The sequence below is a fragment of the Stegodyphus dumicola genome, chromosome 7 (assembly GCF_044657685.1).
Source record: "Stegodyphus dumicola isolate Sdum_Otavi_A_Nest chromosome 7, ASM4465768v1".
NCBI classification, from domain to species: domain Eukaryota; kingdom Metazoa; phylum Arthropoda; class Arachnida; order Araneae; family Eresidae; genus Stegodyphus; species Stegodyphus dumicola.
The window spans coordinates 185,226,676-185,251,962 of NC_140774.1; the positions used below are offsets into that span (position 1 = coordinate 185,226,676).

At 30.7% G+C, this 25,287-nt stretch overlaps 1 protein-coding gene across 3 annotated transcripts in view; it reads left to right on the plus strand.

The window, feature by feature from the left end:
* The window catches only part of LOC118198286 (centrosomal protein of 120 kDa-like), a 60,496-nt gene that overhangs the window by 14,038 nt on the left and 21,171 nt on the right, over positions 1 to 25,287 (plus strand). For all 3 annotated transcript variants that reach the window (XR_015042255.1, XM_085821146.1, XM_085821145.1), the window contains exons 5-10: positions 4,043 to 4,402; positions 4,493 to 4,684; positions 10,287 to 10,406; positions 10,529 to 10,615; positions 15,476 to 15,665; positions 20,115 to 20,352. Coding sequence is in view for 2 of the 3 variants with exons in the window: in XM_085821146.1 (XP_085677272.1) it covers positions 4,043 to 4,402; positions 4,493 to 4,684; positions 10,287 to 10,406; positions 10,529 to 10,615; positions 15,476 to 15,665; positions 20,115 to 20,352 (1,187 nt within the window). In the remaining variant the exon portion in view is untranslated. The remainder of the gene's footprint in view (positions 1 to 4,042; positions 4,403 to 4,492; positions 4,685 to 10,286; positions 10,407 to 10,528; positions 10,616 to 15,475; positions 15,666 to 20,114; positions 20,353 to 25,287) is intronic.

Consider the following 25,287-nt stretch of genomic DNA (forward strand, 5'->3'; position numbering starts at 1 on the left):
CATGACAGATCCAAAAATCCAGGCTGAGTAGTGCTCAGAGGGTTAATTAGTTGCTCCAGTCCAATGATTCTAGACGTTAGATGTATTAGAAATTATATAGTGAACTATAGTAAATACTGCTGTTTATCATCACTCTGCAATTTCTTTAACATGGCAGCTGTTTTTAGTGTTGCTATGAAAAGACATTGAATGAAGAAAAATTTTTTGCTTTATTTTTCAGTGAACAAATGTGATCTTTCCTTCAGATCTTTTCAACTAAATTTATATAATTTTTGGCATGCTATTGTATTTTTCAATATATATTGGCATTACTGATATTAATTCAAATATCACTTGTTTCCTTTTGATTTGCTTTCATTTTTATTGAATAGTTTGGTGATAGAGAACACAGTGGTTGTTCTATAGCAAAAATCTTTTTTGTAATTAACCAGTCTAGCTTTTTAATTTTAATCATACACACATATTGACACAGTAAAGACTGTAACATTTAAAAAAATAGCTCTTTTTGCCTCCTTCTTTTTAGCATTTTAATTTAGTATTTATTTTGTAAGCATGTGGGTAAAAATCTTGCTTTTATTAAACTTTTATTAAACAGAAATGAGGATATTTATGCACATTGTATACTTGCTTTTTTGTCTTTTACTTATTTCATATTTGCTGTTGGAATCATGATACTCTGTCTGCTCTGTATTCAACAGTTTAAGATTGAAAATTTCAGGTCATATGTCATAATTTATACAATCTCTAAAGTGCAAGTGTTGTGGAGAAACAAAATTTTGTGCAGCTGATTTGGTAGTTTCATCATATATTTTTGTTCTCCATTGTCTCTTCATTGGCATAGAACAGTAAATTTTTCTTCCCTAAAATAGTTTAATTATCACTCTGCTAGAAATCTTCTAGCTTCTGCAGACAAGCTCTGTAATTTTCAGAACATCAGTTTTTAGTTTACAGCTATTGCCTCTAGACAATGCCAGTGTTAAAATTTACAGGTGATATAATTCACTTGTAAAATATCTTGTTATGCATTCCTAGCAATTTTACAGCTACAGTAGTTTGAAAAAAGAAATAACAGTATGTCTGTGTTTTCCCATTGACCCAGAAAGTTAGTGGAAATCTTGCCCAACTTGTTACAGATGGTTACCAGACATTCTGGTGGATCGAACATATAAGAGACTTAAATAAATGAGATCTCAATGCTTGAAATTATTTGACAAACAAATTCATTTAAGCTTGGTCCAATTATTTCGGCACTCGAAAGTCTCTAATGGCATTTAAAATATTAAAATACCAAAAATATAGTCATCTTCTTTGTGAATTTGGCTCCTCATAAATTCACTTAAATGAGAATCTAATTGATGATGCACAGCTGTTTAATTACACCACTTTCCCAAATCCCAGAATCTTTCAATGTTTTGAGTATGTGCACTGATATTATGCACTGATATAAACAATCCTGTAAATTCGAGTATACTTCTTGATCTTCTATAGAAGGTAGATCTCAATTTTTTTTTAATTATAAGAGAAAAACATAAAAATAGGAATTACTTGTATCCTTCTTTTACTGAAGTTAATTGAGTCTAATTGAGTTTCAGGATTACATAAAACCAAAGCAAAAATTGTAGGAATTGTAATGTTTTTCTTGTATATTATAGGTGCCAAACTGCACTGTTTGATGACAGTTTTTGTTTGTCAAAAATAGTTGACAGAAAAATATATATTACCAAAATACACTATCCAACATTGAAAATGCAAGACCAAAAAGGAGTGGCCCGAAAATTATGCAAATTTCAAGGTAGATGCTTGTCACTGAGTTATGTGAATGATATGAAGTGTGCAGCTCTCCAGTACGCATTGAAGAAGATATAAGGCAAGGAACCTGCAGAACGTTGAATTTTTGTGCCGTTATTTCTGCTGGGGAATCGTAGAAAATTTATTCTTGTCTCAGAAGACAAGTCTAATAGCAGACAATGCCACACCATTGTCAATGAAGGCAGTTCCAGCAGGCAGACAATTTTACCAGGGCCATGGTGATCGGAATAAGAAGGGCAGGTTGGTCCATATGGCAAATTTCACCTGACACACACCTGGATGCATCCACAGTGCACCGACTGTGGTGACAATGGTTGGCATAAGGAAATGTAGCAAGTTGGAGGGGTACTGGTGCAGCCAGACGTCAGCATGCATAGATTGACACATACACTAATAAGCAGTGGCACGCCCTCTAGCCACTTCTACCTCCATTATGTGACATGTTCAAGATACCCTGGATAATCCCACATCAACCAGAACCATTTGCTGTTGATTGGTGGCTAGTGGTCTGCATTTGTGACATCCGTTAAGAAGACTGCCATTCATCCCACATCATAGACGGCAAGGTCTGCAATGGTGTAGGGCTGGAGGGATGCGGATGATGGATTGGTACATGTTCCACTTCCCAGATGAGTCATGCTTCTGTTTCTCCAATGATAGTTGCCGTGTATGAATGTGGCGCTGATGTTGAAACAGGTACAATGCGGCAGCAATTTTAGAACACACCATCACGCGACAACGGGGCATCATGGTTTGGGGCGCAAAAGCATACGGTTCCAAGTCACCTCTCGTTCGTATTCAGGGCACTATGAAGGCCCAACAATACGTGGATGATGTGCTGTGGCTAGTGACATTCCCCTATTTGCAGACCCTGCCATTGCTACGTTCATAAGATGAATTGTGGCAAATGGTTGACAAGGAATGGAGAACCATTCTCAGAACACTATCCATAGTCTAATTGACTCTAATTGACTATCCATAGTCCTAGATGTGTTGCTTCGTGGTCCAAGGTGGTCTTGTATTATGGATATCATTTTGAAATAAAGCTCACGTATTGCTCGTTTCTGTCTCTGTCTGTTTGCTGAGTTTCATCACTTTCTGGCCACTCCTTCTTGGCGTTGTATTTTCAATGTTGGGTAGTGTATTACTTTCTCTAAGCAAATCTGAAAACAGCAAACTTGCAGAAAAATACTGTGTGTTTTGTAATAATTTGGAAGTACTATATTACTTTAAATGATAAATTTTGTTAACATTTTCATTTAATTAAAGAAATCCATCATTAAAGCTCTATTGTGTAAAAAATGGAGACTATGAGTATGTGATTTCATCACATTGTGAAAAGATAGTGGCGCCTAAATCCACCAGATTTTGAACACATATAGTCCTGCGTCCAAACATGTCCTTCTCCACCTGAAAGTTTAAATTTTGAATTAATTTTTGTTTGTTTTATGCTTTGTGCAAATTTAACAAAATTTTATTTAAAAAGATTCATAAAATCAATGCATATGTTATTTCCATATGCACACACTGTTATAATGATGCATGCATTTTTTATGACTTTGTGCTTAAGAGGTTAAAATTTGAGAACTGCGTAGAATATAAGTACAAAAAAATTTGGTTTTAAAAGAAGTTCGATATGTAGTTTTTTACGGACTAAGATGCTTATTATGTGCATTTTATTTTAATAGCAATGATAGTTATATTTTTACTGTATTTTTATTTCAACCAGTCACTTGCGTGGCTAATCAGTCAGGTGAGATTGAAGACAGCTGTTAAGTAAAAGATGCCATTAAATCAGGGTTAGACTATTTATTAACTAAAATTAAATGTTGGTGTTTAGAAAATATTTCTTTCTGAATTATTGTCATGCGTTTTTAGGTTTATCTCTTACATCGGGAAAATTTTTTTTTAAATCTCTGTCATGTAGAATAAGAAAAGGAGAATAAATATGAGTGAAATTATTTAGAAACTCCAGCATAATAAATTTATAGGCAAAAGACAAGGTTCTTTGTTACTGAGTGTATCCAGATGAATAAGAGAATAAATTCTAAGAATACAACTCAGACTACTGAATAGCATTAAAATGTTTGGTTTGAAAGAAGTAATAGTAATAAATATTTTAAAAATAAAATTTATATTGATATCACTCAGATGTACAGAGCATTACTTAGAATAATTCATATTCATTATTACTTTTTTATTTGTTTAAAATTTTCTGTTTTTATTTTTTCAGAGCCCAAAATGGTTTCCCTTATTAAATTCAAAATACCAGAAGGAAAAGCCAGAAGTATTGTTATCGTTGTACTTAGAAAGGGTAACTGAAGATATTGCACCACCATTACCAGATGGAAATCTGTCCTATAACTACAAGAGAAATTCCATAAGTGATGACAGGAATGGACGTAAGAAACCTGGCCTAAATGCTGGTACACAGAAATGTATAAAGCCAACTAATGGGCCTTTACATACTAATTCAGTATTAAAACCAGTATTACTCTCTCATGCTGGGTGTTATCAGATTGGTCCACCTGAACTTTGTAATGAAAAATTCATATTTTCTGTAACATTATCTTTTGCAGCCAATCTAAATAAAGTGAGTTTCTATGCTTCTTATTTATTATTAAAACCATCTTATTTTTTGTAGTTACTTTTTAAAGGCATTGACATTTTCTTGATTTTTTAGCTTACACCACCAGCCATGTTAAAGTCTTCCAAAGGCTTTTATTTTTATTATTCTCTTTTTGATAATGATGTGACAACAGAAAAGTTTTCAAGTCTTTCCAGTCCTGATTTCCTTGCGGAAAGAGCTTCTGTACGAATTTCTAGCTCTTCAAAATTGCTTTCTGAATATTTTGAGCAGCATCCTTACCTAGAGGTAGGTCAGATATTATTTTTAATTTTATAAGACATAATAAAACTGCAGAAACATAGCCATTGACTATATTAATAGCTCTAACTGCTATTAATATAGTCTCTAATATATATAAGTCTGATATTTAATTGCAGTAATAAATGTAAAGAATAAATAGATAGTCCAACATTTCTTCTGTTCTTCATTATGCTATAAACTTGCAAGTGATAACTCTAGGTGATAAATCTGGGGGGGGGAGAAGAAGAAAAAACAGATAATCTTATAAATAAACTTCATACTATGATAAAATGTAGCTTTCTTTCCTTCTTCCCCTCTTTTTTTTTCCAAAAAATATTAGAGATAGATGTTGCCAGTTTAAATTAATCTATTTAACATAAACATTAGCAAATGTCCTCAGTAATATGGGCAGTATTCAGTGATGAGGCAACTAAATAACTAATGGGATTAGCCATACCATATAATGAGAAAACAATACTTATAAAAATACATTTTAAACTTATAAGTTTGCTACTTTTTTAAACCTGAACTTAGAGCTGCTGAAAACTCTCTGTTAATTTATATGCATTGTGTATATGTAATTTGTATGCATTGTATGGCACTGTAGTAATCTTGCTTATTTACAAAAGATATATTTCGTATATGGTACCCATGTGTAACGTGTATACGAGCCAGTTTCCCTTAGAAAGTCCTCCACGAAGGCATCCCTCCCTTTAGGCAGATAGCCCTCGTGTGCTTTGCCATAATTGAATAACCCATAACCCGTATATGGTACCTGGCCCTAAAACATGCATATTTAACACGAAACCTAGATCCAGTCACTATCAATGAAGAATGCTTTTGGTGTGCACCTATGAATTTGAAGATCTTGGAATTAATTCTTGATGATGTAAATTGGGTATTATCAGTTTATGTTGATAGATGGCCCGCTGCCATATCAGCTATAAAAATCGAAGTGAAATCAACAGGCTTCTTCGGTTGTGACAGTAGTCTTCAATTATGACATGATCTTATCTGATTTTGTCTATTTATCATTTGCATAGGCAATACGCTTCAGTGTACCACAGGCTAATACATATGATCTCCAATGTGTTGGATTCGTAAACTAGATACGAAGTGCAAAAGTGGTTGTTTATATCGTGGCCATAATCTTGAATATATAGTGCTGCATGTTGGATGGAGGATTATGTAATGATCTCTCTTGCAGAAGAGATGTACCATATTCATTTCATGAACTTATAGCATCTAGTCCAATTACTGTAATACGTGGCTGTGAACTGAAATGTTTGCAATTCTAGGAAATGGGAACTTAGTACTCGTAATTTAGATAGGTATGCGATATCACTGGTATAACCAACATTAAAATAAAAGTATTGCACTGCTCTATTTTTTGCAAAATGTTAAAGTACTTGCATCAAAAGAAAAAAAAAATGTTATCCATTTAAGGCTGTGACATATCAATTATCTGAAATGTATACGTACTGATAACTTGTTCGTAACTATTATTAATGATATGCATATGTATGGGTTGTGTCAATGCCATTGAGGAGGGGTGGGGACATCAATAACTGCACTGATAAATTTCAGAAGTGTATGGAGTAAAATTCTTAGTATCCAAACTGAGCCTTCAACCTATCTGTGTTTAAAATATATATGAGGTAATTTGGCATAGATGATTTGAGGATTTGAAGATAACACAAGTACATCAGATGACGTAACGTAAAAGAAAAACTTAGACATTGGCCTAGACAACAAGACATAATTTTATTTCTTGATGACTAAATTCTGAGCGCTCAAATTCTCGCACATCACTATGGATGCAGTAAGCACCCTATAGTAGCATAATGTGGGGGGAGAGAAGAAAAAAGAATGAGATTATTGATGTTCTTAATGTGTAAATAAACCATGCTTGTCAGTGAGTTGTTTTATTTTAGCTTAAAAAGAATAAACAGCTGAGTAACTGAAATTTGAAATTCTAGGTGACTGATGCTTTACTGTATAAATCTCCGGGTATCATACTTTGTAGGTCAGTCTGTAGTGTAAATATTTGTATTTTTTTAAAAAAATAGGTATTTTTTGATTATCTCTTTTCAAAAAAATTACCAGCTAGCAGGTGACTAATTTTTGCAAGTTAATATGCGAAAGGCAGCAGCAATTTTCAACATGGCAGTATTGTAATAAGATACTTCTCTTTTTAAAGAAATCCTTGTGTATTTTTTTTTATTGTTTTCCCCTCATCACAGTGATTTGTTTTCATTTAATTATCAGAGAATTGCATAAACTTGACACTGTGCATGCTTTTGTTCTCTATGTACTCTATGTTCTCAATTTGTTTTCGTGTAAAAGAAAATCAGAGAACTGCACAAATTTGGCATCCTGTATTCTAACATTTTGCTTGTAATTTTTCACACTTCATTTCCATAAAATTCTGTCCTTTAAAATAGTATGAAAAGTAGAATTTCATGAAATGCAAGTTTTTGCATTTTCTTCCGTTGGTCAAAATGATATATTTTATATTTATATATTATAAAGCAATGCTCTCTTTTTTATTAGCCAGCATACTTCACAGTCCCATTATGATTTGTTAAAAGAAAAAAAGTGCTGAATGCAAAAAGAAATACTAGTGAGAAAAATGGCTATTGAATTTTGATGGTTGTGCATACATAGGTTGCCACATAAATATGTTTTAGCAATATCATGGATTGCCTCATAGCTATTTTGGAGACAGTGCATTGCCTCATGATTACTTTTTGGTGAGGTGAATAATAAGAAAGAACCAAAAATTGTGCAGAACAGTTTGATAAGTTTTGTTTGAAAAATAAAAATATATGAATAATTCAGTTGAGGAACTCTAGAGACATCATTTGTATGCTTTATTTTTAAAGTTTTAATTCTTTTTTTTTTTTTTTTTAGTTTGAATATTGTTGTATATATATATATATGTATGTATCAGGAAATGAAAAAATAGGGACCTGAAACTCCAAAAATGTATTTAATAAGTGGCACTGCAGTGTATACATCTGTCATTTTAAGTATTTTGTCACTACAAAAGATACAAGATATTTTCTAAAATATGGTTTACCGTGTTTTTATTTTTTTGCTACAATATTTTAATTTGTAAAGACGAAATATATGAAATTTTGTTTGAAATGCTGCAAAACTTCCAAACATTAACATTAATCTGAAGTAGTCTAATAAAGGATGTTGAAATGAAATACAGCAATATTCTTTAGTAGGAACTTATTGTTCCTGATTTTTCCTATAGGAAATCTTGATTCTACTCATACAAGGACTTCCTGGCTGTATATGCAAGCTACAGTTCTGGTAATTTTACCACGAATCCTATATTGACTTAAATGCCAGGCATGACAGGCAGTACTTTAATTTCTTCTCTGAATGAATTGTACCATATCTTTTTTCCAATTTAGTATTGCTGCCTGGATAGTAATTCTGTAGTCTAAGCATCTTGATTTGGTTTCATTTGTTATGTGTTATAGAAACAGCAATAACAGTCCATACTGCTTGGCTGATTGTAATCTGTTATATAAATATTTTGATTGTAGCATATATTAGAAATACTGACAATAAATATTTTTTGTGATAAATTATATTATTGCCAAATATTTTTTATCAGTTTAATTAAGAAAATGTTTTCTATCTTCTCAGCAACGAATTGCAAATAAATTCTCTTAGTGAAATTTAAAATATTTTTTAGAATTTAATAGTATTTTTTCACATTAATGATAAAAATATGTAGTTTTTCTATAAGCCTATAGTGTAATCGTTTTAGAAATGGAATGCTAAATAATAGTTCAATTAAAAATTCTAACTTCCCTTTCTAGTAATTAATAGTTAAAATTAGTCATAAAAAATTTCTGATTGCCATCTTTATATTAATTTTGTATATTCAACTTGCATGATGAAATCTTTTTCTGGTATACTATTAGCAATTTTGAAACTTCTAAACTAGACATTTTGTAGCCTCTAAAGTAGCTTGTTTTGCATTTTTTTATTTCACTTCTAGTGATAAACATTTTATGATACTTTTTTAATGTTACTTCCTAGAGATTTATTTATTAAAATACGTTTTTCTACAACAATTCAACAAAACATTTGAGAAGGAAAAAAAAAATTTTAGTCTACATTTATATTTGTAAATGTATCCAATTATCAATATTTGTTCATTGTTGAAAGAAGTTTATTTGGTACTTTTCTGTTATGTATTTGCCATGCTTTTTGGCATCTGCACATAAAGCCAAACACATGTCAAGAACCAACCATAGCACCATAGTTGAATGTGTGTTTTTAATTACAAATAATTTCTGGTGTATGTGTCTGTATGTATGCATGCATGCATCATACATATACATGCATTACAAATTGTTTGCAATTAAAAATGCTGCTAAAATGAGTGATGGGTGCATAACAGAAAAATACCATTTATTTAAATATCTTGATTTAACTTGTAAATAATAAAGCTGAGTATAGCAGAAAAATTTAAGGATAAAATATGTGGCATTAACAAAAGTATTAGGGATAATTTTAATAAATTTTGAAATTAATTTAATAGTACAGCAATAGAAGTAGAGTATTTCATTCATATCTGTTTGTCTAAATGTGTCACAGTTTCATGTAAGTCTAATCTGTAATTCATAGATATTTTTAACACAGTGTAAGAAATGACAAAATAAAATGGAATGGACATGCGTTTAAGGAGACATTTAGTGTACTTACACATTGCATCCTTAAATGCATGCCCATTCCACTCTGTTATTCTTCCAAGCATCTGCTAATAAATGAATTTGTCTGAAAAACAGTACTGAATAGATATATGAATGTAGAACTGTTATTATACATAAAAAATATGGTCAATATAACAATTGTGTTGTTACATAGCATAAAATAAACAACTTTCATAGAGCGCTAGTGTTACTATTTAAAAGAAAGCAGGTATACCTCATAATAACCATGGAGATGAAGTTTCATTGCTGATTGGTACAAAGATGAACAATCAGCATTGTTTTGCAGAAGGAAGAAAAAATGTATGTATTTTTCTTTTATTGGTAAATCATGTTGAGAGGTAATGTTGTAAATTCCAAACTGTTAGTTGTCATAAGCAAAAGGGTGTGTGACAAAGCTATAACCTCTTTGCTTCCAGTGTATCCAAATATTTAGATAAAAAGCACTAATCCAAACTGTAAGAATCCAAATATTTAGATGAAAAGCAGGTTTTAGAGGAATTATTTTTGCATGTTAGGCTTAATTGCAAAATGCGCTCAGGCACTTATTCTCAAATAATATATTCTGCAGCAGTATTAAGTTTTTCTTAAATTGGGGAATTTGTTATTGTTGGTATGTATTTACAGAACTTAATTCAGTAAGACTAATTTTTTGTAATTGCATTAAAATAATACTGTAAAAAATTGTTTAGTAAATATTTCTTTTTTATGAAAATGTTATTGATTTCTGGAATATAATTATGTATGGAAACGATTTAAAATAATCTAATCAAGAAATACTAGTTGTTATTTTGTGATTTGTTATTTGAATTAGCTTGATAGTTGGGTTATTTATACATCTCTGACAATTTATCTAATTATTTTTGTAGATAATACTTTGCTGTGGTGATATGTCTTTGGGCTCTGGCCAAATTCCATTAGGTCCCTTTTCATGTGTAAATAATCATGATATAAATAAAGATCCATTGTGCATTGAAGGAAGTGTGCAGGTGGGTTTTGCCTGCTGTTTTCTTTCTTTCTTTTTTTTTAATCCATACTTGTATCTTAAATATTTAGCTTTCATGATGTAGATTTTGATAGAATTAGATTTATGTGTTATTCACAATTGCAGATAATTCCAACAGAAAGAACATCTAGAACTGGAGGTGATGATTTATCTCCATTTGTTGGTGTGACGGTTGTTTTGCAAGCTGATAAGGTGAAATATCTGTATTTGATATTTGTGAACAGTTACTACATCATTTGTTTAACAGCCTTTAATGTCATTATGAAAATCTTAAAAATTTTATAATTATTCAAATGGGAAACATAATTTTAATAAAAGAAGAACCATTTTGTATTTTAATTTTGTCTAATTTCCTGTTCCTTTTTATTTCAATGCTATCCAGCTCCTTTTTGTTTGTATAGGTTATCTTTTTTTTTTTTTTTTTTTTTTTTTTTTTAATAACAGATGATATCACAATCTGCTGTTGAGCTTCAAAAACATAAAACGATGATTATTAATTTAGTACTTATTTCAAAGAAAAGAAAGAAGCATAATATTTATAAATAAATATAACTTTTGATAATTCAAAGAAATTAGATCATAAATGTTGAAACAAGAACTACTTAGCTTAGCGCCTTTTAACACGTTGAGCCCGTCGCCGGTCCCTGAGGACTTGCAGTGAACTTTCCGTTTGGCTGGCGTAAAAATTGGCTGGAATTTTCGTTTGGCTGGCTTTCAGATGGTTGAATGGAAAAGATAGCAAATTCAGCGCGGGGCTCAGCGTGTTCACAATTTTTCCCAAGAGATAATTTTTGATACAAGGTTACCACACAATTGACAAATTCTAGTGCAGCTTACACATTAGTGACCATAATTAATGCTGTTTTCATTGCAATTAATTTATTCAGCTATATTTTGTATTAGAACAATTTACAGCAGTAATATTAATAATATGGTAGTAGGTATAATAGTGACTGCTCACAGCTGAGCCATAAGCACAATATGGTGAATGTAGCTCATGTAGTATACATAGTTCATGTACTTGGTAGTTCAGTTTGAATTTTAGTTAGCTCGAATTTTTAGTTTCTGTTTAGTTAGTTCAGTTTGAATTTTAATCTTTTGATTTTTAACTATTATAGTGATGCATTGAAATGTGACCCAGATATAAGTGAAAGGACTAAGAGAAAAGGAGTAATTATACAATTGCAAAGCATATCATTATTTAAAAACTGTCTGCAGAGCAGTGCATCTTTCTTCAAAGAAGCAACTGCTGTTTAGTTGGTTAAATTCAAGTCGTGATGTTTTATTTTTTGCCCATTATACTGAGGAACTGGAATGTTACCTAAACAAATAGAATCCTAAAAAAGGAGAGTAGTTATGCACTTGCAAAGTGTGTTATTGTTCAAAGTAAACTTCCTTCATAGCAATTTATATTTTCTATTGTTCTGAAAACGCTTTTGCTCTTTCTTTGACAAAAGGTGTTTTATTAGGTGCATAACCTCTTTTGAATTGCTGCGATGGTAACGAGTAGCACTTGGAACTAAATCTGAACTATAATACGAATGTAGTAACATATCCCTGGCATAGAACAACACTGCTTTAAACCAGAAAAAAAAAAAAAAAAAAAAAAGCTTCTAAGTGGGAACAATACCCAGTGATTTATTATGATGATCTGGTGTTCCCCTTACTTTTACCTTTATCTCTATCCATGTGTGTATGACAGATATCGTTCTCCATATTCTCTACGAAGCCTGTCAAAAAAAACTTGAGATCTCTTCACTCACTAAAAATTTAACAATAACCTCTTGGCCTGTTGATTAGAGTTCTTCCTGGTTACTTATCTCTAAAGCTTAGGTTTTGATATTAAAAATTAAGGGGAAAAAGTTTTTAAAACAGTTAAAATGGGGCACTTAAAACGAATATATGGATAATTGATTAAATCTGTCATAAAAAGTTAATGGGAATAGTGAGTATGCAGATAGTATCATATTGAAAAAAAAGAACAATATATAAATCATATTTGAACTGCACTGACAAAAACTGAGCTGCTTCATCATTGCTGAAAATTTTGTTCAAGTAATGTAGGAATGCTCAGATTTTACTTATAAAACTGTACATTATTCTTGTTACACATTGCTACTAAATTCTAAACTAAATAAAATATGTTTGAATAAACTGAATAAAGTATATTTGAATCATGAGCATCAGCTGTAACTGATGTAGTAAAAGTTGTATTTGATATAATTTTTTGCATATGCCAAAAGTAAAAGCTTCAGAGAAAAATATTCACTAAGAAATTTTTCAGTCTCTTTAGTGCATTCAAATCCTCATTTGATGCTCTGGTTTTCTCACATTCTTTTCTGAGTTTTACCGGGAATGTAGTTTAAATTACTGTACATTTTTCTGTGAAATATTTTAGGTATCACTTTATTTGTTGTGATTTTAATTTGATAATTTAAAATAGTTTGAAAATATTTCTTGTAAAAAAACAAAAAAACATTTGCACCCCCCCACCCCCGCAAAAAAGAGTAGATGGAGAGTCTTACCCAAAGAAATGAGAAGCAAATTTTTAATTATAGAATTTGTGGTATGAAGTACAGCTGGTTTATTTGTGCCATAAAATTATCTTCTAAAAGGATGCTGTGTAATTTTGAATGAATGAATTTGAGTATTTTTAATGAGGACAAATTATTTTTTGAAATACTTTTATATATGTATATATATATAAATTGTAAATTAATGACAAAATAAATTACAAAGAAAAGGAATCAAATTTGAAGCATGCTAAGTTATACTTTAAAAATAATAATTTATTAAATTAACAGAATATTTTGCATATTAAGCTGTACTGAAAAATTAATTATTTGCAAACTATAAGATACTGTATGACATTTTCAGACTTAAAAAATATAGTTTGAATAGTTGTGTGTATATTATCTTGATGGTTTCAAAGTACTTTTGTCTTCATTTTGTTCAGAAAATAACCAAATTTTTAAACTATTTGGAAAATTATTTCATAAAATAGATAAGAGGGTTAACCTGTGCAAACTATTAGAAACAAATTTTATGCAGACTTTTACTGTTACTTTGTGAAATAATGCTTCAGGTACAGGGTGATCAGCGAATAAGCTCTGATTTCAAAATTAAATATCTCTACAACAAAAATCTATAGAATTATGTGGTAAACTGTACATTTATTAGCAAAACTGTAAAAATGGTGTACAAAAGTTTAGAAAATTTAGGTACAAAAATCATTAACAGATCGTGCTCTGCACTGAAAACTCTCTCTGAAAGGAGTAAAAGAATAAAGTGAAGCAGCTTTTGGAATCAAAATACAATTTTTTCAAAATGTTTACCGTTCGAAACAATGAGGTGGTGTAAATGAACAATGAAATTTGACATCATGTCTTGCAATGTCTCGACGGAAATGGAATCAATCACATGCAACACCAATCAACGATTCAAGCTCATCTAGAGTAGCAGGATTTTTTCGATAGACAGCGTCTTTCAATGCGCCCCTTAGAAGGAAGTCACAAGGACTCAGATCGGGAGAATATGGAGGCCAAGCTATTCCTGTGTCAGTAAATTGAGGATAATCTAGCGCAATTACTCTATTCCCAAAGTATTCATAAAGAAAGTGAAAAACTTTATTTGTTCGATGTGGTCGATGCAAACCAGTCGATATCTGGTCGATCCTCCAACGCTAGTTGAGTGCTGACAAATTGTTCCAAAATTGTAATGTAACGTTCAGTAGTTATCGTTTCTCGTATGAAAAAGGGTCCGATAATGCCTCTGGCGCATACCGCAGCCCATGCCATAACTTTAGGCGAACGCAGTGCTTTTTCTTCACACAAATGAGGATTTTCGGTACCCCAAAATCTCCAGTTTTGTTTATTAACGATTCCATTCAAATGAAAATAAAGTGAATGTGCCTCATCTTTGAACCAGATGCAGCTCACATCAAATCTGTCATTGTCAATCATTGTTAGAATCTGATTCTCAAAGTCAACCCTTTGTTGCGCAGCTTTTATGGGTATGGCCTAATGTCTTTGGATTTTGTATGGAAACAGCTGTAGGCTATTTTTAAATATTTTTTGTGTGCTCGTGTACTTCAAACCTGTCTCTGATGCAATCCATTGGATGCTTTTCCTAGGATTTTGCTGAACAAATCCAGAAACTTTGGCTGCATTTTCAGGAGTGATTATAGTTTGCTTAGGCCCAACATTTCCCTTTCGATCATCAGCCACGCTGCCAGTACATTCGAATTTCACGAAGAGCATCGGGTCCAACTGGAACATTAATTCGGTTTTGAAAACTGCGACGTGTTGCCGTAGGACTATGCTCTAATTGGTGACATTCCAGAACCAAAATACACGTTGTTCAATGGAATACATTATTTCACTTTCTATGCTAGCCTCTTTTCACTAGTCAACAGTTGTACTGATCACTTTCGACTTCGAAGCACATTTTAAAGGCTATTGATAGGTCATTGCGATTAGAGCGCCTTCTGTTAACGATTTTCATAACTAAATTTTATAAACATTTGTACACCATTTTTACAGTTTTGCTAATAAACGTACAGTTTACCGCATAATTCTATCAATCTTTGTTGTAGATATATTTCATTTTGAAATCAGGGCTCATTCACTGATCACCCTGTAGTTGCTGTTTTAATTTATTTGTAAAATTTCAATTCTACTAATTATTTTATTTTCATTTTGAATTGTTATGTTTTTACATATAAGAAACTTACTTAAGATTTACGTTATTTTAAAATATAATTTTATTTTCAATGGCATTAACTGAAAAAAAAAGTTTTTTTTTTCTATTAAAAAATTGTAATATCAAGGATTAACAAAGATTTTGATTTTAAGCTTTCAATGAAATTATAAAATAAGTGACAATATGATTTTATAAAAAAAAATTACAGCTTTCTTTCAGTCTAAATCAAATTGGAGCTTTTAAATATTTGCTTTATGAATAACATAAAATGATTGTTTTTTCTTTCAATTAACTACCCTAAGATAGTTTTTAATAATATGCTGTGATAATTTTTTATATTCTTGATTAAAGCCTGAAGAGCAACCAGCTGGGCAGAAAGGAGAAGCTACTCCTTTACGTGAAGAATCTGTTCCTGAAGAAAAGAAACAAACTGTCATTCAACCAGAGAAAAAACAAAATGGGAGTCAAAATTTTATTCAGAAAATGTTTTGTTTAAATAACGAAGAACAATTGGGAACAAATAACCATATGGATAAGAGAGGTAATCCAAGCTCTGATTTGTCATATGAAACTAAACTGAATTAAAACTTTTTGAAATGCTCTAAGAAAAACTCTTCTATCCCTCATACATTTTCAGAATTGTGTGGTTATTTCCTTGAAGTCTTCAGTTGAAATACAATTAATTAATTGTAATTATAATGGTTCATTATGTCTGATAAGAACAAAAATTTTAAAAATCATCCATTATCATTCAGCCCAATGTCATGTTCACTGATTTCACAGAGAAATGTTCTCATCAAAATGCTTTATTAATCTATTAGAAATTTGCCTCAATAATTATAGTATTAGAAATTTGCCTCAATAATTATATTTCCAAATGTAACAGCAAATTTCCATAGTTTGATTCAGTTTCTGCCAAAAAAGCTTTGAAGTGCTTGTGTACTAAATGCTGATTATGCTGCTATCATTTTTACGATCTTTTTACTATTTAACAACACTGTACAACCTTTTTTACTATTTAATTAAACAATTATGAAACTTATCTAATTGTCATTAGATGAGTTTATTTAATTAGACAATAATTAGACCATTTTCTTCATTGTGACACAATGAAATGATAAAAGTGCATGGCCAAGTTTATTTTTCAGTAGTTTCATAAATCTTAAGAGATTTTCCTTTCATTGCTAGAGCACCATCAGTTATTTTGGAAAACAGTTTCCTTTTTAAATTCAACATTTGCCCAGTTTTGAAATTTGTAAACTCATGTACTTCATGAAAAATCTCGGTCAGGTCAGGTCATGTCATTCATAAAAGCAAGACTGCAAAGTTTTTCATTGACTTTTGAGCTATTTATTGATGCATATCTAATAACAGTTTCAAGTCTATGCATACTGTTTGCATTGGTATCTTCATCGAGTGCAATGCTAATTAATTACATCACTAGATAATAAATTATTTTTTACCTATTTATCACTGTTCTTGGGCATAGCTTCAATGTGATGTTGGACTGTTTGCTGACGATGGCATTGCTTTAATTCTCAATGATTTGTTTTTAATCTTACAAAATCGTTACTTTGTTTTCCAAAATTTAATATCCATTTAACAATATATTTAGATTATTCTCAATTTGGCATTTTACTCACATTTACTAACATTTTTATGTTTTAAAGAAAATATTGCTCAAAAGTGTTAAGTTCTGGTGGTAATTACATCTGTGCATAAAGTACATGTCAATTTGTCATTATTTTCAGTACACCCATACATTTCTTTCCACACATCTTGAAGTAATTTCTTTTTTGGTTTTTGTTTCTCCATGGTAATAATAATAATTATTTCATTGCATTGCTATAATTGCATCACTATTCGTGCACTACTGAACAAGTGCTACTTAGTGTGAGCTGAGAGAATGACACCAGTTTGCTAGATGTTTGTCATGGAATTATGGATTGGCATTGCCAAAGATATCAATTTCTCTTTGAAATTATGCTACGGTTTTTTTTAATATTTGTATGTATTTTTCAAGTATCCATTTCATATTTTGATTTTGCAATTCATTTATATGTATTGTATTTTCGAAATTCAATTAGATCACTTGAAATTATGAAATGATCACTCGGTGACCGTCAAGTCATAAGTTGCTGAGCCCTACTCAAAGGCATAAGTATCAGAGTTATCATTGTTGTGAGTCATGAAACTCTGGACTAAACTAGTTTAAGCTATAGCCTATCAGAGAATGGTAACCATATGCATATTTGATGCTGGTAAAATTTTTAGTAAACTGCAAGGTCCTGCTACACATACCTACTTCATCAGCCAGATAAATTGATCAATAAAAAAATAAATGTGTGGTCATTTATTGCCAAAAAAAGCGCATAATTATCGAAGATAAACATTTTACACTTCTAGATATTTAGTATCATTCTGTCAAAGGTAGCACATTTCCATATCTGATATGAATACCAAATGATGGTTCTTCATAAAGTTGGGAATGACATCATCTTTTTTGCTGCAGTTTTCCAGTTTCCCTTTTCTTTATACCTGTCATAGACATAAAGTTGAAGGCTTAAAATTTCAGAACGAACAATTCTGTACCACTTCCACATAATAATGCATATTAAGGTCTGATTGCCTAGCAGTTCTGCTTAGTGTAAGCAGGCAGTCTTAAAGCCTCGGCATTAATTTCATTAAATACTTTTGAAGTTACTAGATGTAGTTCACCCAAACTGCTGAACTGTTTGTTATGCTATTAGAGTAGTAAAAACATTTCTCTGCGATTAGTTTTGATGGAACATACATGCATATAAAAAGTGGAGGGAAAAACACTTTGGTTATTAAGGTTCAGGGTAGGTCCTGAGTAATAATAACCATAATAGCAAAGACAGAAAATTTAAGCTTTTCTTACTAACACTACTGTTGGTCTAGGGATTTTAAACAGTAAAATAAACTTTCCATTTTTAGCTGCATAATGATTTCATAATTTCTTTATATATAAGACATTCAAAAATTAATTGCTGGCTAGCATGAAAGAATAAAAATGTAACAATAATTAGACCAATTTTGTAGATAGGGGGATATAATGTACATTACATTATAGTGTAAAAGAGAATGGTTTACAAGTCAAAAGTAAATAATTTTGGTATGAAAATATCATTGATCAAGTATAATGTAAGAATTTGTCCATTATAAAAATAATTGAACTTAATGTTGCATTTTTACTACTTTTTCTCTCGAGAAGAAAATCTGATAGCTGTTCTTAAAAAAAAGTATGTATACATATATATATATAGAGAGAGAAGATAATGTGTTAAAATTATTAATAATAATCACTGATAATGTGTTAAAACATTAAAATAACACATCGATAATGTCTTAAAATTGTACAATTGTTCTCATGAAAATATCATAAATTTTCCTGAATCTCTTTCCCTTAAACATGAGAAAAATAAGACTAAAAGAAAAGACAAGATTTGGTTCATAGCATAAAAAAAAGAAAAAAGAAAGAAAAGTCGAATTTTTAGAATGTCTTGATGCTTTTTGAGTACAGTCAAAAGTCGTTAATCCGGACTCGTCGGGACTTCAGCGATTCCAGATTATCGATTTTTCCAGATTATAGATCATCAGTTTAAATCTCGTAAGATGGCATGCAGAAATTCTAAAATTAAAAATATGAAACCGTAATTTATGAAATAAAAGAACAATTATGATCTAAAGGGTATCAAAATTTACAAAAAAAAAAAAAAAAAAAAAAAAGCTTAATATTTATTTGTTTACTTTATTAAACATTTCTTTCAATGTGAGTTGTTTAAGTTGCTTCGTTTTATGTGATAATACTTTCTCTTTAATTCTATAAACAGACGTAATTTCTTGTTCAGTTACAAAGTTCCGCTGTTCAAGTTCCGTTAATTGCTGTGCCGAGATTACCGACTAACTTGTCAATCGAAATTTTTTCGTTTTCACTAACCTCTCTGTCACATTCTTCATGTCTTTATCCACTTTTTGCAGCAATTCCACTTTTTGTTTGATGGACATCGAAACATACTTTCGTTTTGTACGATCCTTTGGGAGCTCCAGAATCGGAAATTCTATTTGACATAATCGAAAGTTCAAGTTTACTTTTATAGTATTGCTCTTACAGTCTGCAAAAAATAATAACCCGGATCCAATTCGAAGATTAAGGAACAACGCAATAATCAACATTAACTGAAATAGATAATTAGATCATTTTAGCTTATACCGTCCGTTATACATAAAACGCGCATGCGAAAACGTATTCTGCGCTTGCGCACACACATATGCACAGTCATAAAAGGTCTTACGTGCACACGTAAACGCTTATGCGCATGTGCAGAAAGTTTTTAGCTTTGAGGTTCGGATTATAGATCATTCCGGATTATGGGTGTCTGAATTAACGACTTTTGACTGTATAAATAATTATTGCATAATCCCTTTGTAAAATTTATTAAATTTTTCAAAGTATATAATTTTCCAATCTAATTAGCAAATTGATTGAATGATTTGAATCTGACTCTTAAGGGCTAACCAAAGTAATGTAAAATGTAATTGAAGTTGAATACCAGAATACTAATCAACTTGTATTATAGAAAGTTTGCAATCTACTCTAAATTTTCAGATTCAGAAAGCAACAATTCTGTAACATTTAAGATATTGTAATTTTCATTAGATTTGTTATGTTGTTTGCAGATTTTGTTATATAACATATTTTCAACTTCAGACATTTTGCAGCTTTATGTACACTTTTTCATCAAATGTTACAAACTTGAAATGAAAATTTTCATGAATAAATAAAATATGCATGGATTTTTTAATAAACTATAAACTTCAGATAGAAGGATTTCATATTTCTTTCAGTTTACTAAAATTTATTCATTAAATTAATTTCTTCATTATCTTCAATTTTAGCATTTTTGCTGATGTTTAAAATTTTGTTAACTGTCTTGCAAAATATTTCTTTATCTTTTTTCCCCTGAAGATTCACCCAGAGATGAACATTCTACTCACATCAAAGAACCTAATGCCCCTGATGTTGTTCCATGTAATCATTCTTCTGACAGCACCCCTCCAGACTGTGGAGATACTAGAAATTTGAATAGAAGACCTGTGTCTGTACCAATGAAAAGTGATGGTAGTGCTAGGCATTTCTCATTTTCATTAGATTTATGCAACTTTCGAGCAACTCGATTAGCACATCCTATTAATCTTTTCATAAGGTTTGTTCGTGATTGTCTTTTTGACTATATTTTTAAAATGCACAAAATATTACAAAAATAAATATCAGTCATTAATATGAAATCTAATTTAATTTTTTCTACCCTTGAAAATATTATATCTTGTCAGAAATTAATAGATTTTCTGTATTGTTGCTTTGCCAATAGTTTTACATGTTGAAGATAAGATATAAAATATATAAAAACTCTGCTCAATGTCCACCCCCTTGCCACAGTATTTATAATTATTTAAAAATAAGTAAGAATATATTTATTTCATACCACCAAGAATATTTTTTTTAATTATTTTAAACTAAAGAATTAAACCATTTATGCAGAAAGAAAAGTATTTAAAAAAAGGGTAAAAAGAAAGAAATGGAATATTTTAATAAAAAAAATCATAGAACTTTATAAACCCAATTTTATGAATTTCATTACTTTTAAGAAGCTAATAAAAGAATTTTATGGAGACTGCAATGAAAGTAACTGAATGCTGCTGAAGATAGTTAGTTATTCAAATACAGAATGCAATGTTGCATTTTGTATTTGATTAACTAAATATTTTCAGCTTAAAAGACTCTGTATTTAAACTTTTTCTTCAAATGAAAACATTGCATTTTATAATTGGAAAGTTGCAATAGAAAAGGGGGGAAAAAGCAATAAAGGAGAGATTAAATGTGCTACATTTAAATTTTTATTTTGGATAATTTTAATAATGGTGAATTAACTGTAAGAATTTTATTATCAAGATTGAAATAAAATTGAAACAAAGTGTAATTATTTTTAATTTTATTTGTGCAAGACTTGAAATCGTGGTACTGTATTTTGATTAATTTCTAACACAAATTTACATTATACTTTAATCTGATATACTTAAAATGTGGGTAAAAGATTCTACGAACATTTTATATGTGATAGGAATCAATTTTATTTTTGCAATTTTAGTAATAATAATTGCAGTTTTTTGCATTATGCACCTGCTATGAAATATACTGTATATTCCAGTTTATAATGCACACCTGACATTTCAAACTACATTTTTAGGTATATTCGACATGTAACATACACCTCTTTCTTTGCGAAGAAAGCTGAAAGATACGTGTCGATGCTCTTATCTTCTGAACCCATTCATTTGAAGATTTTTCATAAAATTGTGAACTAATTTACTAATAGTATAACTAATTGTATACTGAATTGACAAACGATAAGGGTAACAATATGTGTGTGGGGTAAACACTTGAGAAAGTAAATAATTCTGCAAAAAAGAAGGTGGGCTGTATTCAATGCAGATATGCACAAGAATGTTATTCTAGGGTTTTGAGAAAAGGGGGATATAATGTGAGGTAAGAATGCACTTCTGACCCTAATGAATTCACAGAATTAAGAGATAATGTTTTCTTTTTCTGTAGTGATTTGAAGCTATGACTTTGAGGTGAATATTGACGGCTTTATTTGAAATTCAGTTGATTTAGAGTCACTTTTAGTAGTAAATATGGCTCCTGCCAAATAAAAAAAAATACAGTGCTGGTTTCAAAGTCATTCAGTTTGTGAAAGATAATGGAAATCTTGCTGCAGTAAGTATGTTTGGTGTTGCTGAAAACTCCACACAAGAGTGGAAGAAAAATTAAATCACAATAATTAATATGCCAAAGAATGAATGTGCTTTGTATAAAGGAATAACAAAATGGCCTTAGAAGAAAAAAACTGGGTCCTAGAAAACGATAGAAGGGATTAATTGTAACAAGAAACAGGGAACGTTTTATTTGCCATAAAATGAGCAAAAAGGAATGCCGATGAAAGGGAAAACTTTAAAACAACTTTGAGTTGGTGTAGTTGATTTATGGCATGGAATAATTTAGTTATACAAGAAAAAACAAAAGTTTCTGAAAGATTTGGACAACAGATTGATAAGTTTCCAGACGTGTGCTATTGATATACGAAAGCAAAAGAAATTTTTTTTTACTTTCAGATATTGGAAATATGGATGAAATTCCTGTAATGTTTGATATGATAGGACATAAATCTGTTGATATGAAAAGGAAAAAAAACAGTTATGAAAACAAGTTGTCACGATAAAGGTCACCTCACCATAGTGCTTTCTTGAATAGCAGCCACTGCAAAATTAAACCCATGCTTATTTTTGAAAGACGTACAGTGCGGAAGTATAATTTCCTAAATGGTGTTTTCATTCATGCTCACGAGAATGGATGGGTGGACAGAAACAGTGTAAAATTGTGGATAAGCATCCTTTTGCATTAAAGAATCAAGAAAGTCTTTTAGTTTAGGATATGTTCAGATCCCATCTAACAGATAAGAGAAACGGAGAAATTGCTGAAAGTGTGTAATACAGACATGGCAGTTATTCCAGGGGGATTAATGCCATTAGTCCAGCCATTAGATGCATCTACCAATAAACCATTCAAAGAAAATTTTAAATAACAGTGGAAGGTGAAAAAATGGTTACAAAAGGAGGCCAAGTGCATCATGCCAGTTTAGTAATAGTGAATGGGTTAATAATCAAAGTATGTAATGAAACTAAATCCGACGTATTTCAAGTCATTTAAAAATGTTATTGTAAAAGCCCAAAGTCTGGTAAACCTAGGTTTTACCAATCAAAATCTAGCTTTTTCCAAAGTGGTTTCGTAAAAGTCCGAAGTATGCTTTAATAAGATTGCATTTTAGCCTTTTACCAAGCCTTTGTGGTAAAACCTAGGAGTTACCAATGCCTTCCGGTAAAAGCCTGAAACAAGGGATTTAAATTGATTGTGAATAAGCCCACGTACACAAATTCCGTCGCAATACTTTTGTGTTCTTGCCCCTCCTTATTTACGCCATTTGCAGTCTAACTTCTAGCGAATTCAAGCAAGTGTAACTGTCTATGAAAAGGATTCTGAAAGACCTAAAGTGGAAGCAGTTTGTTTCCATTTTAACATATTTTTTATTTTGCTGAAAGGAAATGAGTGATGTTATGCAGAAAAAAATTTACAACATTTTGTCTGAATCAATAAAAAATAAGCATGTTAGCTGCTTTTATTTAACAAATGAGAAATATACTTCTCTAATAAATGAAATGAAAGAAGCAAAATATGTGAAGTTAAAACAAACAGTTCATTACAGAAGGTTGAAATGCTATGATATGCTAAATATTGGAGGAGAGGACATATTTACTGCACCACTATCTGTAAAAAAAGCAGAAATCCTGTATTATGTTACAACTGGTGAAGTATTCAATGTCATACACAACACTCATATCACAGTTGGCCGTGGTGGAAGAACCCGTATGATTAAGGAACTGAATCGCAAGTGCAGGAATGTAATAATAGAATCTGTTATCACATATTTGAGATTATGTGAACCATGTCATCAAAAAACAAAACCCTGTGAAAAAGGAGATTATAATCAAACCAATTGTGCATAGTGAAATGAATTCTCGAGGATGAGTCGACCTGATAGATATGCAGTCCAATCCTGATCGTGATATAAAATTCATTTTAGCGTATCTAGATAATCTTGCAAAATTCGTTCTACTTCGAATTTTGTACTTTGGATTATTAATTTTAAGCACTAATTTTGTACTTCTAATTCGAAGTACCAATTTTATGCTTCAAATTTTGTACTTAGTGTGCTTTTTTACTGTGTAAACTTCGAAGTTTACACAGTAAAAAAGCTAATGAAGTAGCATTTCCCCTCCTGGATATTTTCACAAATTGTGGAGCTCTGAGTATTCTCCATTCCAACAATGAGAGGGAATTACCTGATATTGATAGATCAAAAATGCAACCAAAATCAGTAATAGCTGTTTTCACAGATGTTAAAGATGACGAGTTTTATATTCTTGGTGCTAAGTTTGGTAAATTAAAATCATTGTACACAAGAAACAAGTTTACCTTTTGCAAAGAACATTTTTTAAACATCGAAGAACTTGATACAGAAGAAATAAGGGTACATGATGTAATAAAAACTTACTTTAGTTGGGGGACAAGGACTCAGAAAATGCAACTGTTCAAAGAAGTGTATTATGAAGATGTGTTTATGCAAATCAGCTGATCTACTTTGTAATTCAAAATGCTATAACAGTCAACCTTGTTGTAACAGGTAGTAAGAAGTATTAAAGAAAAACAAGCTACATTTTTCTTATTTTTTAAATTTCAAAATTTTTATTTTCTGAGATATTGATTTAATTTGTTTAACAATTGCCAAAATTATTTATAAAAATTATTGAAATCTCTTCAGTAGTTATCAAGAGAATTGTGCATTAGTTTAGCTTTTTCACGAGGGATCTTATTTGTGAAATGGCATAAATACTGCATTTTTTTTATTTCTTGTAATTCTTTGATAAATAATTGCAAGACAGTTCAATCAACATAATCTTAAATCATAGCATATTTTGATCACTTTTACAATTTATATTATGAATTAAAAAATTAAAGTGTGTTTCAACCTTTTTGGGACACTTAGTATACATTGTATCTGAAAATGGAAAATCCTAATATAAGTAACCCCTCGTTTCGGCCTTTTACCGGAATGCGTCGGTAACTTCTAAGTTTTACCGCAAAGGGTTGGTGAAAAGCCAAAATGGAATCATATTAAAGAATACTTCAGACTTTTACCAAGCCACTTTAAGAAAAGCTAAGATTAGCAAGACTTAGGGTTTTTACTGTAGCATATCTAACTGTTAAGGCAGAATGGAAGATGATTATTTATTTATGGATCGGAGTAACAGTGATGGTGAAGATGAAACAGAATTTGATGATGTGTTTGAAAGTATAATGGAAAGCAATTGTGACAAACTTTTCATGTTATCTGATAATGAAAAGTTCATGAGATATGTCATTTCTTTACAATGAACAGCATTTAAGTATATGTGGAAATCTAATTTTTGTATGCTCATCCTTTCCTTATTTTTAAATCTATCAATTTTACATCTGGCAAATGATG